The following is a 17,967-nucleotide window of genomic DNA, read 5'->3' as shown; positions in this document are numbered from 1 at the left end:
TTTTCTTTAAGAATGTTGAATATTGGCCCCCACTCTCTTCTGGCTTGTAGAGTTTCTGCTGAGAGATCTGCTGTTAGTCTGATGGGCTTCCCTTTGTGTGTAACCCGACCTTTCTTTCTGGCTGCCCTTAACAGTTTTTTTCCTTCACTTCAGCTTTGGTGAATCTGACAATTATGTGTCTTGCAGTTGCTCTTCTCGAGGAGTATCTTTGTGGCATTCTCTGTATTTCCTGAATTTGAATGTTGGCTTGCCTTACTAGGTTGGGAAAGTTCTCCTGGATGATATCTTGCAAAGTGTTTTCCAACCTGGTTCTATTTTCCCCGTCACTTTCAGGCACACCAATCAAACGTAGATTTGGTCTTTTCACATAATCCCATATTTCTTGGAGACTTTGTTCATTTCTTTTTACTCTTTTTTCTCCACACTTCTCTTCTCGCTTCATTTCATTCATTTGATCTTCAATTGCTGATACTCTCTTTTGCAGTTGATCAAGTCGGTTACTGAAGCTTGTGCATTTGTGACATAGTTCTCGTGTTACGGTTTTCATCTCAGTTCTTTTAAGGTCTTCTCTGCATTGATTATTCTAATTATCCATTTGTCCATTCTTTTTTCAAGGTTTTTAGTTTCTTTGCACTGGTTATGTATTTCCTCCTTTAACTCTGAGAAGTTTGATCGACTGAAGCCTTCTTCTTTCAACTTGTCAAAGTCATTCTTCATCCAGCGTTGTTCTGTTGCTGGTGATGAGCTGTGTTCCTTTGGAGGGGGAGAAGTGCTCTGACTTTTTGAATTTCCAGCTTTTCTGCACTGCTTTTTCCCCATCTTTGTGGTTTTATCTGCCTTTGGTTTTTGATGATGGTAACGTACTGATGGGGTTTTGGTGTGGGTGTCCTTTCTGTTAGTTTTCCTTCTAACAGTCAGGACCCTCAGCTGTAGGTCTGTTGGAGTTTGCTTGAGGTCCATTCCAGACCCTGTTTGCCTGGGTATCAGCAGCGGAGGCTGCAGAAGATAGAATATTGCTGAACAGTGAGTGTTGCTGTCTGATTCTTGTTCTGGAAGCTTCGTCTCAGGGGTGTACCCTGCCGTGTGAGGTGTGAGGTGTCGGTCTGCACCTAGTGGGGGATGTCTCCCAGTTAGTCTACTCAGGGGTCAGGGACCCACCAGAGCAGGCAGTCTGTCCGTTCTCAGATCTCAACCTCAGTGCTGGGAGATCCACTGATCTCTTCAAAGCTGTCAGACAGGGGCAATTCAGGAATTTTATTTTTTAACTGTCAAATTTAGATCTATAAGTTACTTGGAATTTATGTTTGTATATGATGTGATGTAGAAATCAAATTTTTATTTTTTCTCTGTAGATATGAATTTATTCAGTATCACTTGTAGAAAAGATACTTCTTTGATATTGCAGTACATGGCACTTTTGTCATATGTCAAGAGTCCTTATATATGTAGGTGTGGATCTCAACATTTTTTGTTTGTTTTGTTCTTGTTTTGGATCTCAATTGTTATTCTATTCCCTTGATCTACGTTTCTGTTCTTGTACCAGTACTATACTGTTTTGTTTACTGACACTTTGTATTAATATTTGATGGCTAATGTGAATCCTTGAAATTTGATTTTCCACAATTTAATACTGACTAATTTTGGTCCACTGTATTTTATATAAATTTTAAAATCAGCTTGTCAGTCTTTACCAAAAGAACGCTAGAACTTTAATTTGGAATGTGTTGAATCCATATATCAATTTTAGAGAAAACTCAGAGCCTTACAATATTTATTGTTCTAGTCCATGAGTATGGTATATCCCTCTATCCATTTAGGTTATTTTTCATATTCCTCATATCTTACAGTGTAGAAATCATGTGTTTCTCATTAATTTTTTCCTAGTTGTTGAACATTTATTATTCTATTGTCAGTAGTATCCTCTATTTAAATTGCATTTTCTAGTTGTTTTTGTTTAATAGAGATAGAATTGATTTTGTATATATACATTATATTTTATATATCACTTTCACATAGCTCTTAAGTTATATATTGTTTTATATTCAGCAAGTGTTATAAAGGTATTTATTAAGATTAGTAGTTTATCTGGAGATTCTTTCACTCTTAATAAGTATGCCCTCTGTGGATAATGATAGGTTTTATTTAATCCTTTCCAAACTGCATTATTTTATTTATTTTTATTGCTTTATTACCATTGCTGCAGCACAATGCTAAATAGAAATTACCATAAAAGACTTTGTGAACTTACTCCTGGTCACTGAGCGAAAGACTGTGTATGAGAATTAGTAAAATATTTGTAGATATTAACTTTTGAGAATTTAGCTGTCAATCCCAATATGACAAGTTGGAGGTGATGCATTTTTTTCTTCCTGCTTTAAGATTTTTCCTTTTGTTACTGGTTTTCAGCAGTTTTATGATAATATAAGTGGGTGTGATTTTCTCTTATATTTTTGTCCTGGTTGAAATTTATAGCACTTCTTAAATCTATAAATATATACCTTTAATTAGTTTTGAAAAATTCTTAGATAATATCTTTGCCTTGCCAATATCTTTTTAAACATTGCTTTTGCCTCAGGCTACTTCTATACACACATGTTGAGAATCCAATCACATGTATAGTAGAATTTTCACCATGTGTTATTCACAATCTTCTGCATTTTCCTTTTTTCCTCCCTGTTCTTTAGCTTGGATATTTTCTATTAGTTTGTATATTCCTATTAGATGGTTCTATCTAGTCTTTCTGTTAAATTTATTTGTTGTGTTTCCAGTTCACATATTTTTAAGTTCTATAATTTCCTTGGACTATTTTTCTGTTTTTTATATTGTTTATAATACATTTAATTTCTTGACCTTATTAATTCAATCATTTAAAAATTTCTGAAATATTTTATGAAAAATTGTTGAAATTATCTGATGTTCTAGATAATGTTATCTTCTTTCCTAGAGAATTTGCTTTTGCTTTGGTCAGCAGCTAGTGTTGGGACAGAAAACCACTATCCCATCAGTCACTGGAGGCATTGGAAGCTGGGCTTCATTCTTTAGGAGAGCTTGTCTACTTCGGATTTTTCCCTACTAGAGTTCACAACTTGAAGTTACAGCTGAAAGCCAGGGTTGATTACCTATTTGATAGGCCTTGACTCCAATTATCATCTTATTTTTGGTTAGACTACTAAATGTCCTGCTCAGCATCTCCTATTATCTGCTTTGTTCTCTGTTTCTCTTCTCCTGTTCTTAGCTAGTGTTTGTGAATTGCCAAAAAGTTTGAGAAGAAAAGAGGTGCTAAATGCCAGAGCATCTCCCCCTTGCATTTTCTCCAGGATATTGGCTTTGATGTCTCTTCTGCCTTAGTAGCTTTCCAATGTCTTAAAGAAATGTGTAACATTTCTTGTTTTTTTTAGGTGGGAAGTTTATTCTGCAGTAAGCTTATCTGCCATTACCAGAAATAGGAACTATTTTGTAATGGTAAAACAAATGTATACTTTTGTACTACAATATTTAGTACTTCAGAGATCAATTGGCACTTCCTGGATATTCCCAATCAGGAAAATGTGGTTGAAACTACACAGTTTTCTGGAGATGATTTAGGTTCTTCCCTTCTTACTGTAATTCTGTTTCTGGTTGATCTTATCCACTCCACAAGCTCTCGTCACTATTTCTATTCTGATGAATCCCAAATATTTACATGTAAAGAAATTATATCCCCTGAAGTATAGAACCGTAAATCTAAATGCCAACTGGATATTGACACTAAGACAACTCACAGGTGCTTCACAATTACATATACAAGGTTGAATATCTCATCTTCTCTCTACTCTTCCAAACAAAGCTACCTCATTATCCTTTATCCCCTAGCTCAGTGAGCACCCCCAGCTGTCAAGCAATATACCCGCTCATCATCCTCAGTTCTCGTTACTCTCTCATCCTCATATCTAATCCCTCACTAAGGCCTGATATTTCAACCTCATTGTTATTTTTGCAATTCACCTTTTTCCATTTTTTGGTTACCAATTTGCTTTCTTGGAATTTTAAAACTGTCAATATTAATCTCCCTGCTTCCAACAAAAGACATATATTTTCCACATATTCCCCCTAAATCATCTTTGAAAAATAGTAGCAGGATGTTGCCATTCTGTTGCTTAAAATCCCTCAGTAATTTTGTAATTTTCCAATTCTCCATAGTCTGCTGGATGGTATCCAAATGTTTTAACTGAATACACACACACACAAACACACACATACACCCACATACATTTTATGATTCATAAGTTGAGTTTAATAGAAAGATAGAACATCTAGAAGACAAAAACAGTTGTAGTCAGAAATTCTGGTATGCAAAGTAAGAGCGAGAACAAGAACTAGAGGTGTAACTGAATTATAATATTGGGTTGGTCTTCTATAGATGAGACATAAAGTTGTGAGAATCAATAAGAACAACTAAAGAAAGATAATGAAAGAACAAAAGACAAGTGGATTAAAGACAGATATGTGGTGAAAGAGAAAAACATTTCTACAGAAGAGACCCCCAAAATAAATTCATTGCAGGTAGTAAGATGAACAGAAGTCAAATGTCTTGGGGAGGATAGGATTGGTTGCTTGTGTATGTTAATTAATGCAAAAAGATCAAACAGAAGGACTGACTTTATGGCCCTGAAGAGCTCTGACAACAGGATCAAAATCCAGATGCATTTCTAAGACATCACACTGGGAACAGGGACTTGTAATGGCTTATTTACAAAGTGCAAAAAGATGTGTGTAACCAAAAGGTTGTCATTTCCTCTAAAACAAATTTTACTGAAGTGAAACTGTAACTACCAGGTATAGCCATTAATAGAACACTAAAACTATGGAACCTTCTCTCTTCTCCTCAGGCCAGCCCTAAAGCCCTGTGAAGCTCTATTAATAACACTGCTGTTTTGTTCTCTGGCAGCTCTTGGTGCCAGCAGGCTTGGTGCCAATTTGTGGTTGAGCCCCTCCCTGGGAGAAATCATGCCACTCAGAGACAGCTGATAAGTCAAGCCTATTTTCCCACTTTCTTCACTGTATTTTACCTGTCTGAAGAATTTGTTTATGGATTTGATTTCTGTAGAGGTAATAATCACAGGATTCAGTGGTATAGCATTCCTCTATGCATTTTCTTCCTGCACATTTGTGTGTGTGTAAAGATACTCTTTCTAAATCCCTTTCAAGACAAATTATTAATTATTCTCCACTGTACCTAATGGTTATCAACACTACAGAGACACCGTTGGTTGACAAAAGTTCTCACTTTTGAGCATAATGAGCAAGTGCCAGTCAGAAAACATTTATCTAATTAGAGACTTTTATATTTTCTTGAGAAAATAAAAACCAAAACGCATTTAAGATATAGTGCTGTTTGTGCATATGTGGTAAATTGGTTCTTTGTTTTTTGTTTTTTGTTTTTGAGACTGAGTCTCACTCTGTCGCCCAGGCTGGAGTGCAGTGGCGCCATCTCGGCTCACTGCAACCCCCGCCTCTTAGGTTCAAGCGATTCTCCCGCCTTAGCCTCCGGAGTAGCTGGGATTACAGGCACACACCACCATGTCCAGCAAATTTTTGTATTTTTATAGAGATGGGGTTTCGCCATGTTGGCCAGACCAGTCTTGAACTCCTGACCTCAGGTTATCCGCCCGCCTCGTCCTCCCAAAGTGCTGGGATTACAGGCGTGAGCCACAGTGCCTGACCAGTAAATTGTTTTAAAAGTTTTATTTATATTCATATTAGATAACCTTTTGGGTGGCACATTTCACAACACAGATGCACTTCTTAACAGTCCTGCATTCGTCAGCGTTGTAAAAAAGGAAGTGGCACGTTTGCATGTAGTTCTTCTGAGACGGAGATTTAGGGACAACTTTGCCAAGGTGTGTAGCTGGAGAAAGGGAGATCGAGACAGACATATTGGTCCAGGAAGAGAAGGGGGTAAAACCAGCAATAGAAAGAAAGAGGGCCAATGCCATAGCAGTGGGATGGGGTGAAAACAAGAAAAAGAAAAATGCCTCAGGGTTTGGTGGAGGGTTTGTTTTACCTTTTTAAGATAATACTCATGGTCAGCTTCCCAGCTTCTTAAATCTGGACACTGTAATGATTTTGGATGACTCCATTCCATGACCTGGTTCAAGGTAGGTTTTTTGAAAATAGGAATTAAATATAGGCTTTCTTTCCTACGTATTCAGTTGCGTTTTTTTCTTTTCAATTTAGAAATGTTGTTTTATTTCACGTTCCCTTACTTATATTTAATTTAGAAGGTGTTGGCCATTTTATCCGTCTTTAAACATTATTTTCTATCTAGAAAATCTCACCTCAAACATATATACTCAGTTCTACATTATAAAAGATATTACAATGAATTTAATGCTTAAAACTCATTCTGGAAGTGACAATGGAAGCAGGTTCAAAGGTTTTCACTGACACTTTGTGGCAAACGGTGGAACTACAGTATATTTTGGCCAAGTTGTTGCCTGATTTTTTTATGTGTTTAATATAACAAATAACAATCAAGAAGTTGTTATACTATTTATTTATTTATGTACTTATATATGTAAATTAAATAAACAACCAAGAAATTGCAAAGTGTTTTATTAAGATGATATCTAAACTGAAATATCACAACTTACTACAAATAATACTTTGTTTCAAAAATAATTTGAATAGCATATAAAAATCACAGTTGCTGTGATTAACATTGCATTAATATATTGGAACTCAAGTTTTTTGAAAAATTGTGTTGTCTTTCAATCTTTTAAAAGGTATCACATTTATAAAATGAGTCATTAAGATTTTCCCTGGGCATTTTCATTCTGTATTGAAGGTTTTTGAGGGACATCACCATTAGTGCAAAGTATATTTCACATTTTGTAGTCTGTCTTGTCAGGGCAACTTTTTTTTTTTTTTTTTTTTTGAGATGGAGCCTCACTCTGTCATCCAGGCTGGAGTTCAGTGGTGCAATCTCGGCTCACAGCAGCCTGCACCTCCCAGGTTTGAGCGATTCTCCTGCCTCAGCCTCCTGAGTAGCTGGGATTACAGGCTCCCACCACCAAGCCTGGCTAGTTTTTGTATTTTTTAGTAGAGACAGGGTTTCACCCTGTTGGCAGTCTGGTCTCGAACTCCTGATCTCAGGGGATCCACCCACCTCGGCCTCCCAAAATGCTGAGATTACAGGTGTGAGCCACTGTGCCCAGTCAGCAACTAATTTTTTAAATTCTGGTAAAATATACATAATATATACAATTCAATAACTTAATCAGTTTTAAGTATATAGCTCAATGACATTAAGTATATTCACCTTATAGTGCAACCATCGCCACTATCCACCTCCAGAACATTTAACATTTTTTAAAACTGAAACTCTTTATTCACGAAACAATAATGTCTCCTTCTCCTCTTCTCCTAGCCCCTGGGGAGAAAAAAATTCTACTTTCTATCTGTCTGATTTGATTGCTCTGAGTACCTCATATTCGTGGAATCATGTAATCATTGTCCCTTTCTGTTTTTACCTTATTTTAATATAACGAAAATTAAATAAATAAATTCTTTAAATAAAATTGATATATTTAGTACAGATCCTTTTGAGACACTCAGTGGTCTACTAATTATGTACCATGTCCAATCACATCACAATATCATAAATTTTATAGTCAATTATTAGTTGACATTTTAAGGCCCAAGTATATGTTTAATAAGAGATGCAATCTTATATATGCAGTTTACATGTTCTTAATCCAGTCTTAGCACCAGCGTATCACCTTAGTTTACATTTGTCTAAGTGCAAGTATTGGTTTTGGAATGTAATTTTGCTCATATACAATCTGTAAGATACTAAAACAAAAGCCAGTTTATTATAAGTGAAATAATGGCAAAGGCCTTTTTAAAAACAATGTATTATTTTCCCATTTGAAAATCAGTTTCGTCTTGAGCCCATAAAATAACAGGAAAATAACTTACATCATAAAGTCTATATCTGAATATTATTTAACACATTTTATAAAGATATCCTTCTTTGCATCATGGCTGCAGATGTTCTCACGCAGCTTGAGCCACTTTCCATGTCTTACAGAGAATGTGCAGGAGCTATATATCATCTGATTCTTTCAGAGAAAGAGCTGGTAAGACAAATGATAGTCTGAAAGATAAAGGAAAAAGAATTGTATCTTCTTGGCACCTCTGCATTTCAAAAATACTATTTCAATAAAGCCCATGTTAGAGGTGGAATTCAAGAATTCATTGAATCTGCATTCTTGCCTTCTGCTATCTTCTTTCGCCCTCATATGCTCAATTATTCCTCACTTATTCCTGGTTAATGAAGGCAGGCTTTTAAATACAGACTAACCATCAATTGACTTTAATATTGGTGCTTAATGGTTATTCACAGAACTGATTTAAAATGTGGTATCAAGTTCAGGTCGTGGGGCTTACCAAAGTTCATCAGAGGACAGTACATGGCGAATTGAGAACCATAGCCTGCTTTAAGTCTAAGAGAATATTGACAAATAGCTAAGTTATCTTTGAGCTCTCAGGTTTCACTCAAAAGAAATGAAGAAAGTAAATTCTCTGTTTAGCCATTGGGCCTTTTTTCTCCTTTAAAAGAATTTGTTCATGGGAAAATATACCATACCAATGGCAGTAACATACTCTAAGTTTATGAGCAAGTCGATTCCATACATAGTTACTGCAGAGTGTATTATAGGCAGTATTTTTGCTGGGAGAAAAGCAGCAGAAACTTGGCAAAGTAAGGGAAAGAGAAAAGGAAGCTTATAATGATAAAGAGCCTTTGTGCCAGTAGAGAGAGAAGAAAAAATCCTAAAGGAATTCACAATGATCCACAGTAATTATAGAATGCAATTTATGGCCATGAAGGGTACAACATGTGATTGGGTATCAAAGAAGAAAGAAGTCATGTTAATTTAGCCTGATTAAAATATATATTGTGAAGCAGAAACTTTTTTATTTGGTTGGTTGATCAGTTGATTTTGGATAGTTTTGGGTAGTATTTAATTAGTTAAAAAGCTATTGAAATGGAATATGGGCCATTTCCAGACAGAGGAATGGTATGAGTGATGGCCTGGGCATGGAATATGTTTGACACACAGTGAAACATCAGATTCACTCTGGTGCTCTGTGTATTTTATGGGAAACATTATAAAGGATAAAGGGCAAAAATTCAACTGAAACACAGTTACTATCGGCCATCTGAGAATTGTGTACTGTCCAGGAGAAAAGAGAGCTCTCAGTGAAACAGAAGAGTTAATACAACAAGACATTGTGTCTGTCTGTACTCCTATATATTTTATCCATTAAAGACATTAATGGATTTTATCCATTTTATGGCATTTATTTTATTATTTTATGACATTTATCCATTAATGACATTAATGCATATAATATATAGGAGTACAGACAGGCACAATGCAGGATAAACTATTAGGAGGTCACTGCAATACTCTAGCTAATGGTTACAACAATCTGACACTGGGTATTTGCAATAGGAATAGAAAGAATGTAATAGAGGAAAGAGATATTTTGGAGATTTCAAGCATAATTAATGGGAGAAAATGGAAGGTTATTATATTTCAGAGAAGCATAAAGTCCAGTGATAACTTTAACTTGTATAAATTTAGTGTGCTCTCAGGAGAAGGTGGTGTTTACTTTGTTCTTTTAGAACCTTGTACGGGTGAGTGGGTTACTGAATAAACAAATGTTTGTCTAACACAAATTTAGAGGATGTGCTCTTGTAGATATATGTGTAGTTCTGAATAGTCCATTTAAAGACAGATACTAGGTTTTCTTCCAGGGTTTCTAGAGTTTCACGTCTTACTTTTAAGTCTGTAATCCATCTTCAATTGCTATTTGTATATGGTGAGAGAGATGGGTCCAGTTTTGTTCTTCTACATGTGGCTAATCCAATTTTCCCAGCACCATTTATTGAATAAGGTGTCCTTTCCCCAGTATCTGTTTTTGTTGACTTTGTTGAAGATAAATTGGCTGTAGGAATGAGTCTTTATTTCTGGGTTTTCTATTATGTTCTATTGATCCATATGTCTATTTTTATACTATTAATAGTAGCATGCTGTTTTGGTTACTATAGCCTTATAGTATAATTTGAAGTCAGTTAATCTGATGCCTCCAGCTTTGTTCATTTTGCTTAAGATTCATTTGATATTTGGGCAGAGCCACAGTCTTTAAATATTTGAATGGACGTATTGTGACAATCACACTTAACATATTTTTAAGTGGCACAGTAATATTATCTAACACAAACTCAAAATTCAAATGTATCCAATTGTCCCAATAGCTTTCTTTATAAACATCTTTTTTTTCTTTTTATTTCTTCTTAGGATTGAAAGGTAAATAACCTAGCATCTAAACAAGGGAACCAGTGTGTGTGTGTGTGTATGTGTGTGTGTGTGTGTGTATGTGTATATATATATACACAATATATTTATATATTGCCTTGGCTTTTAAGAAAGCTTACAAGATCTCGCACTGTCTTAATAGAGTGACAATAACCAAATCAATCATCCTTCTCATTGCTGCTCTGGATAGAATGCACCTGGAGAAATGACTGCAGTTATGGATAGCTCGCTGAGAGCTTTTACTGATAATCTGAAGTGTGTTCAGAATAAAATAACCAGGGTGATGGGGAATGAAAAACCCAAAAGTTTCACATGATAGATTCTGATGATCCTTAGGCTGGAGAAGCATAGGCTAGGGAAGTGGGCATAGCTCTTGTTGTTAAATACTTGAATAAGTGCCTTTATGATTTGAATTCTGTTTCTCCAAAAAGATATGATTAAGTCCTGATGATCATTACTCAGAATGTGACCTTATTTGGAAATGGGGTCATTGCAGATGTAATTTGATATGGTAAAGTCATATTGCAGTAGGGTGGGCCTTTAATCCAATATGACTGGGATCCTTATAAGATCATGGCCATGGGAAGATAGAAACACAGTAGAATGTCAGGCACTGACAAAGGCAGAAATTGGAATTGTACTGCTGCAAGCCAAAGAGCACCAAAGATTGCCTGCAAACCACCAGAAAATATGAAGAGACAAAGAAGAATTTTACTACAGCTTTCAGAGACAGGACAGCCCTGCTAACACCCTGATTTGAGACTTCTAGCTCCAGAACTGTGAGACAGTAAGTTTGTTTTGTTTTAAGACACCAGGTTTATGGTACTTTGTTACAGCAGCCCTAGAAAACAAATACAATGTACATAAATAGGTAAGGTTTATTCATTCAGTTCCAAGAAATAATTAGGATGTAGTAAGCAGAAATGAAGGGAAAACAGAACATGAACAAGAACTTGCTAGTAATTAAAGCCACTACAAAATGAACTCAAGGGCTCCAGCAGGTTTTAAATTACCTAGTATTACAAATGTTCAAGCAGGATGAATCAGAGATGGTGCAGAGGTGATTACTCATGCATCAGATGGAAGGTTAGACTGAATAACCTCCAAGTGAAATATTATATAATCCTATCTTAAAGCCCTGTCAAATAGAGCTGGTAGCTTCCTTTTCCTTTTCTGCTCCAATCAAGAGGATATATGGGTGATATAGCATGGTGGATAAGACTTAAATTCAAGATATAGTACTTAGTTTTACTTTTACGTACTCCAGTACTTAATTTTTTCTTAGACAGATCCCTTAACTTCTCTCTCCTTATTTTCCCATCTGTTAAACAGAGATATTAATACTATTCATTTCATAATGTTTTTATGATGACACTAGTTAATAATTTAAAATGCTTAGAACAAGGCACAGCACATAGTAATGACTAAAGAGGTGTTTTTGAACATATACTTGCTCTACTATTATCTAGATTGCCTAGATATAATGCATTAAGTCTTCCCACCAGCGCCATTCCTCATGTCCAAAATACAGGGTTAAAAGATTAGAAATAATTGCATGTTTTCTAAAAGTCCTGTGCATTTTTCTAGATCTAATATTGTACTATTTGGACAACTTGTTGACCAAGTACCAGAAATATAATATTTTTTGTCAATTTTCTCATAACAAACTGTGATAATGTGTTTGTCAACTGCTAGGATGGGTTTGTGTGTGTGTGTGTGAATATGTGTGTGTGTGTGTTTCAAGTGTTTATAGAAAATAAATCACTCAATGGCATCATTTTCAAATAATAACGACTACAGCTACCCTGATTAAGGTTCACCTAAGTTTTGGATATTACCACGCAAGAGTTAGAGGATGATGTGAAGTTTTCAAAATTAAATCCTCCCAAATCCAGATATTTTGTTAAATTGACATCTGTTGATAGCTGACAGCCAATTTCAGCTTCAGGAACTAGTAAGAACATTTTCCAGTTTACGAAACTATTAATACAAGTTACATAATTGTCAAAAGAAATCCTCATTCAGTGATTTAAATGTAACAAAATGAGGTTTTATTTATTCACTATATAAAGATACTAATCCCTGCATTATTTGGGTGCATGGGTGACAGCTCTGACAAGTTTGTGATGCCCCGGACAAATTCAGTAACTTTCACTGAAGCAAACCCATGAATAGATGTGATGGCAGTGTGTACACCTGTATAACTTCAGAGCTAGTGATTATGTAACTTTTATATATGTCAGACCGAGGGAGGACAGAGAATGGAGGAACTGGATGTTCTTTCAGTAAAGAGCAACTGAATGAGACAGGACAGCTTTTGAACTGGGGATATACTACAAGGCAATGAGGGAGGCTGGTTATGAAAGTATTGAAAACTATGATTGCAGGGTGATGTTTAGAGGCCCTAAGGTAATAGAAAGGAGGCAAAATTGAGTGTCTGGAACTTATATGTACTTTATTATAGTACTCTCATTTTCACCAAAGAAGGCAACCCATGTGGTGAAAAGACCACAAGTATTGGAGCTAAAGCCAAGTTATAGCTGTAGTTTTATATTTTGTGAGCCCATATGTCCTCAGACAAGTTTTGTGAATTAATTTCCTGTGTCTCAGCTTCCTCTTTTATAAAATGTGGGTAATATCATTATCCCTTAAGATTGTTGTCAGCATTAAAAAACGTAAGTATATGAACCATCTAGCTCAGTATTTGGCAAAGGTGGGAGCTGAATAATTTTTGGCTCTCACCTTAAAAAAAACCCTATTTGTTAAAAGTTCCAAATGCAGGATTTAGGAGCAGATATGGGTCAAGGTCATGGATGAGGTAACCACTACAGTGCAATAAAAATTGCTAGTTCCTAATTTATTTTAACTCAGCAACCATTTCTTGAGACTCTACTACATATTGAGTACTGAGGGAATAGAAAGATGAATCAAAGACCATTTTAAAACGTCTGAAACTTGCAATTCAAAATCAAGTGAAAATAAATACAGCCTTATAATTTATTGAGAAGTATCATGCAAGGCAAATAAACTGATTTTAAGCATGTACTTAGCATTCACACAGATTGACAGATTCAGTGAAAACACAACATGGCCTTCAAGTATTTTTCCTTTTAAATACATATTTGTGGACTTTATAGAAATATTGACATTGTTTCCTCACCAATACATATTTTCTTTGTTGAGTGACCATTCCTTTTTCTTTTCAAATTAGTTTGTGTGGCAGTGTGGAAGAACCACCACATGAGGACAGTAACCAACTACTTCATAGTCAATCTTTCTCTGGCTGATGTGCTTGTGACCATCACCTGCCTTCCAGCCACACTGCTCGTGGATATCACTGAGACCTGGTTTTTTGGACAGTCCCTTTGCAAAGTGATTCCTTATCTACAGGTAATTGTTTTTTTATGTTTTTTTGAAGCTACTAAAAAAATGTTCAGTCATAGCCATGACCCTTATGGTAAATTAACTAGTGAACTGAGAAATATATTTGCCTAAGGCATTGGCAAACTGAAGGAAAATAATACTTGAGAATTTATGGGGAAATGAGTTAAGTTCTGGGTAAAAATAAAGCAACAATCTGCCAAATCATCATTAGATGCTGCACAAAAATTTTTGCACAACTTTTTTGATTCCTTGTTTGATTTCAAAAGTTTGATTTTGCACAAACATTTTTGATTCCTAATTTCCCCATTGTTAAATAAGAACCTTGAACCAATTAATGATTTAACCAATTAATGATCTCCCCAAACCAATTATTGATCTTTCTCTTGAACCAATTAATTATCTTCCAGTCCAAATCATTGAGAATATTTGTTTTTACCAGTGATTTTATTTTATACTGAAGAATTAAGACCTACTCGGTCAAATCAGTGCCATGAACAGGTTTTAGTGTAGATTCTAATTCAAACTACCAGATTTGGAATCTCCATTCTGCCATTCACCAATTGTATGCTATCAAGCCAAATAGTTGTAATTCACTTATCCAAAAGGATAATTTTAATGAGATCTACCTCATATGGTTGCTGTGACCATTTACTTAGATAATTAATATAAATAACTTGGCTCAGTGATTACCCTGTGGAAGATGATGATTTTATAAAAACAGTATGTTCTCAATAAACATCAATTATCAGCATCAGAATCATCATTAGTAGTTGTTTTTCTTTCCTTAAGAGTGAAAACAGCTTCTTTTTCCATTTAATTGCCATTTCAGTAATTAAGAACAAATACTTTCAGAGATTAGTGTTCTGATTGTTATTATAGCTCTAAAATTCTTGAAACAAAAAATTCATAAGATGATGTTCACATTCATACATCCATCCTAAAGGATGGATTTCCCTTACGAATTGGACAGCAAGTGAAATGGTGACCACTCTCTACTTGTCTTCCCATAGTCTTCCGGCATCCTCAGTTGTTACTCCATGCAGTCTCCCAGATGGTGATTATAATATTTTAAGGAAACAGAAAATAATCTCCCAGTAACAAAAAGTTAGTGGGTGGGGGGGGGCATAAATAGCCTATTACTAGATAAGCTGAATGAAATGTTGCAAAGAGATATTTAGTTCAATAGTTCCCCAGTTACCTCTTATAAAAAGAAGTGAAAAAAATTTAAGGTTAAACTTTTTCTTATAGAATAGTAAGTGGAAAATACTATAGAAGTGATAAGCTCCATGCATATCTTATGTTTAATTATAAAGCTAGTTTGGGTCAGCCTGCTGAAAATCATGAATGGATTACAAAATGAACAGTAGCACATTGTTTTGAGGAAATAGTACATGGGACAACAGAGAAAAATATCCTCATAGAAGAAAAGTTACTAAGCAATGAATGGCTCTGGTGGTGTTTGCATAGAGGCACTAGGAAAATAATACATTTCAGATAATTCTAATATTTCATTATCTCTGTGGTACTTCCAGAAAGCCTTTTACCTCTCTCGGTTTCAATAACTACCCAGGAGAATATTTTGAGGATTCTCTTAAGTTTTGGTATGGCTGCAGTTGCCAAGAGTCTTCGACTGGGAATATTTCATGTTCTCTCTGTGAATCAGAAGATTCCCTGGTGATAGGTGAAATGATAAGGGCAGGTGCAATCATGTGCTAATGCAGAGCGATAGCTTTCTGCAGAGCAGGCATCTCAGAGTTTCCTGTGAGTATTTGCACTAGAGGACAGAATGGAAGCAATGTAACCAGCTAGTGATGCAGGGCATGAGTGTCTCTTGCAATCACTGACAGTCCGCTTTCACACAGCAGAACTACTTAACAAATCTTACAGTCCAAGGAATATCCTCATCTCTGGAAGAATTCTGTCTGCCTCTCCACACACAGTGTCTGATCTAATCAGTTCCTTAGCTGATCCTCTTCTCCATAGAGCAAGGAAAGAAAACTACTGGGTGATCACATGATGCAAAAGACTAGATCCATTTGTTACGCCATCCAACATTACTTCTTAACTGAAGGGTGTAAATGCACCAAGAGATTTGTGCATGGGTAAAACTAGTATTTCAAAATTCTTGATATTTATTGCCTCATTTTTCATAGAATTTTCCCAAATGCAATGAATAGTGCCGATGGGCAATAAACATATAATTTAAATTTGAGCAGTTTTTCTCCCTAGTTGTGACATTTTGAAACGAATGACTTATATCCCTGATATGATATTTATGTCTTACTGAATATTTTAAAACACATTACATCATGTCCAGCCACATTTTAAAGTTATTTGGTTGCATTTTAGATTATTTGGGCATTTACTAATTTGCTATAATTTATATGTTCTTTTTCTTCTAAATACAATACAGCCTTTAGATTTATGAGTGATATGCTGTAACACATTGGCAAATGCACAAAAATCTTAAAAGTCTCACAAATGTTATAAAGCTTGGCCAAATAATTAAAATGACTCTTTTGTATCTTTAATAATTGTATAACTCCAAGACAATTAATATGTATTTGGTTATTTGCTGAATAATTATCATGTATTTCACTTCTCTTCCAGCAATGACAATAGCATTGGTTACTTTTTCAGAGTGATTTTTCTTTTTTAACTGCAGAAGAAGCCCTACACAGAAAATGTTAAAAAAAAAAAAAAAAAAAAAAAAAAAAAAAAAAAGCCAAGTGAGATGTGGGAGGTGGGGAATGGGTGGTCAAACAAGCTCCCTCTCTTTCAGTCATACTTGGCAACCTTTCTACCTATTAGTGTTTATCATCCAAATCTGTGATTTGGCAAAATTTTCCTTTCTCCTTATAGTGAATATTTAAGATCACCTTGACATATCTATTTGCTAGTATAAAACAGTGGACTTCTCTACTAAAGGAAATCTCCAAATACTACCCAGTGTGAAGGGTGCCCATAGTATAGGTCAAAGGCCAAGTACCTGAAGGCAGAAGAAAATTCCCATTATCTCTCCACTTCATTCTCAACGTTCATAATCCACACTAGATTCACTTCTCAAATGACTTACTATTAGACTGACTTGAGCTAATATCAGAATCCAAATGAAAAAGACACCCAGAAGTACACGCTTAGAAGTTAAAAGCAATAACAAAACTTTCACTTATAATTACTCATGATAAAATGCAATTTTATATCACCTCCAAGAAAATTGTATACACTGCACATAATTGTATATTAATGTGTCAAATGCAGAAACAAATATAGTAGTTCAAACAATGAATATTAACTCACTGATTGTCAAGGGTTCATTCAATGGATTGGTTCATTCTACTGTTAGATAAATCACACTAGCATATTCCCCACATTTCTGTGTGGTGAAGGGCAGTGCTCCCTGGGTCACTGTTGGTGCTGGATGTCAGTCTTTCAAGTGAACTGATATGAATTGATCATTATGACCTAATGGCATTAGGAAACACTAGAAATGACATTCATATTTGAACCATGCTACATCTATCCCATTTATCCATGTTGATTAGATTAATGGATTATAAATTGCTAAGCCTTGATGAACACTTTGTACTTCTAGTTGCTAGAGAGGATTAATATATCTCTAGCCCAGAAGCTATGAAAAGGCTACTGTGCAAATCTATACAACCATAGTTCTATTCCCAGGTTAGCAATGGTATTGAGGGGCCTGAGGTGCTTAACTTATTTGCAGAGAAGGAATGGAGGTTGTAGAGAATAAGGTGAGACTGGTTTGAGAAAGGAAATTGAAGGTACTCTAAGGTAGCACTAAGAAATTTCCAGGAGTCACTAATCAACTTAAGCCCATTCTCACAGAGTCCAGCCCTTTAAAATTACACTCAAAATGATATTAGTCTCCAATAATTTAGCAAAGGTTAGGCTTTCACTTGTAATTTTATGAATATTCTTTGAAAAGCTATCTGTTCCAATTAAAATATAGAACTTCAAGCTCAAGAATGAAAGATAAAACTAATAGTATAATCATTATTGTAATTATTATTATAATCATAAGTAATAGCAAACACACAGCACTTATATGCCAGCCTTGGAATAGACATTTTCATCTCAACTAACTGTCCATACAATTGCATGGTTAAGTACTATTAATCATCCACATTTTACAGATGAGAAAACTGAGGAATGGAGAGGTTAAATAACCTCCCTAAGATCACTCCGTTAGTCA

The 17,967-nt window shown here is 35.2% G+C and overlaps 1 protein-coding gene across 4 annotated transcripts in view; it reads left to right on the top strand.

Moving 5' to 3' along the window:
* HCRTR2 (hypocretin (orexin) receptor 2) overlaps nt 1-17,967 on the top strand; it is a 125,735-nt gene that overhangs the window by 67,404 nt on the left and 40,364 nt on the right. For all 4 annotated transcript variants that reach the window (XR_001006212.1, XM_011981281.1, XM_011981280.1 and 1 more), the window contains one exon: nt 13,579-13,757. Coding sequence is in view for 3 of the 4 variants with exons in the window: in XM_011981281.1 (XP_011836671.1) it covers nt 13,579-13,757 (179 nt within the window). In the remaining variant the exon portion in view is untranslated. The remainder of the gene's footprint in view (nt 1-13,578; nt 13,758-17,967) is intronic.

This window comes from Mandrillus leucophaeus, unplaced genomic scaffold (assembly GCF_000951045.1).
Source record: "Mandrillus leucophaeus isolate KB7577 unplaced genomic scaffold, Mleu.le_1.0 Scaffold223, whole genome shotgun sequence".
NCBI classification, from domain to species: Eukaryota; Metazoa; Chordata; class Mammalia; order Primates; family Cercopithecidae; genus Mandrillus; species Mandrillus leucophaeus.
The sequence above is the reverse complement of the archived record's forward strand: the minus strand, read 5'-3'. Positions and strand labels throughout refer to the sequence as shown.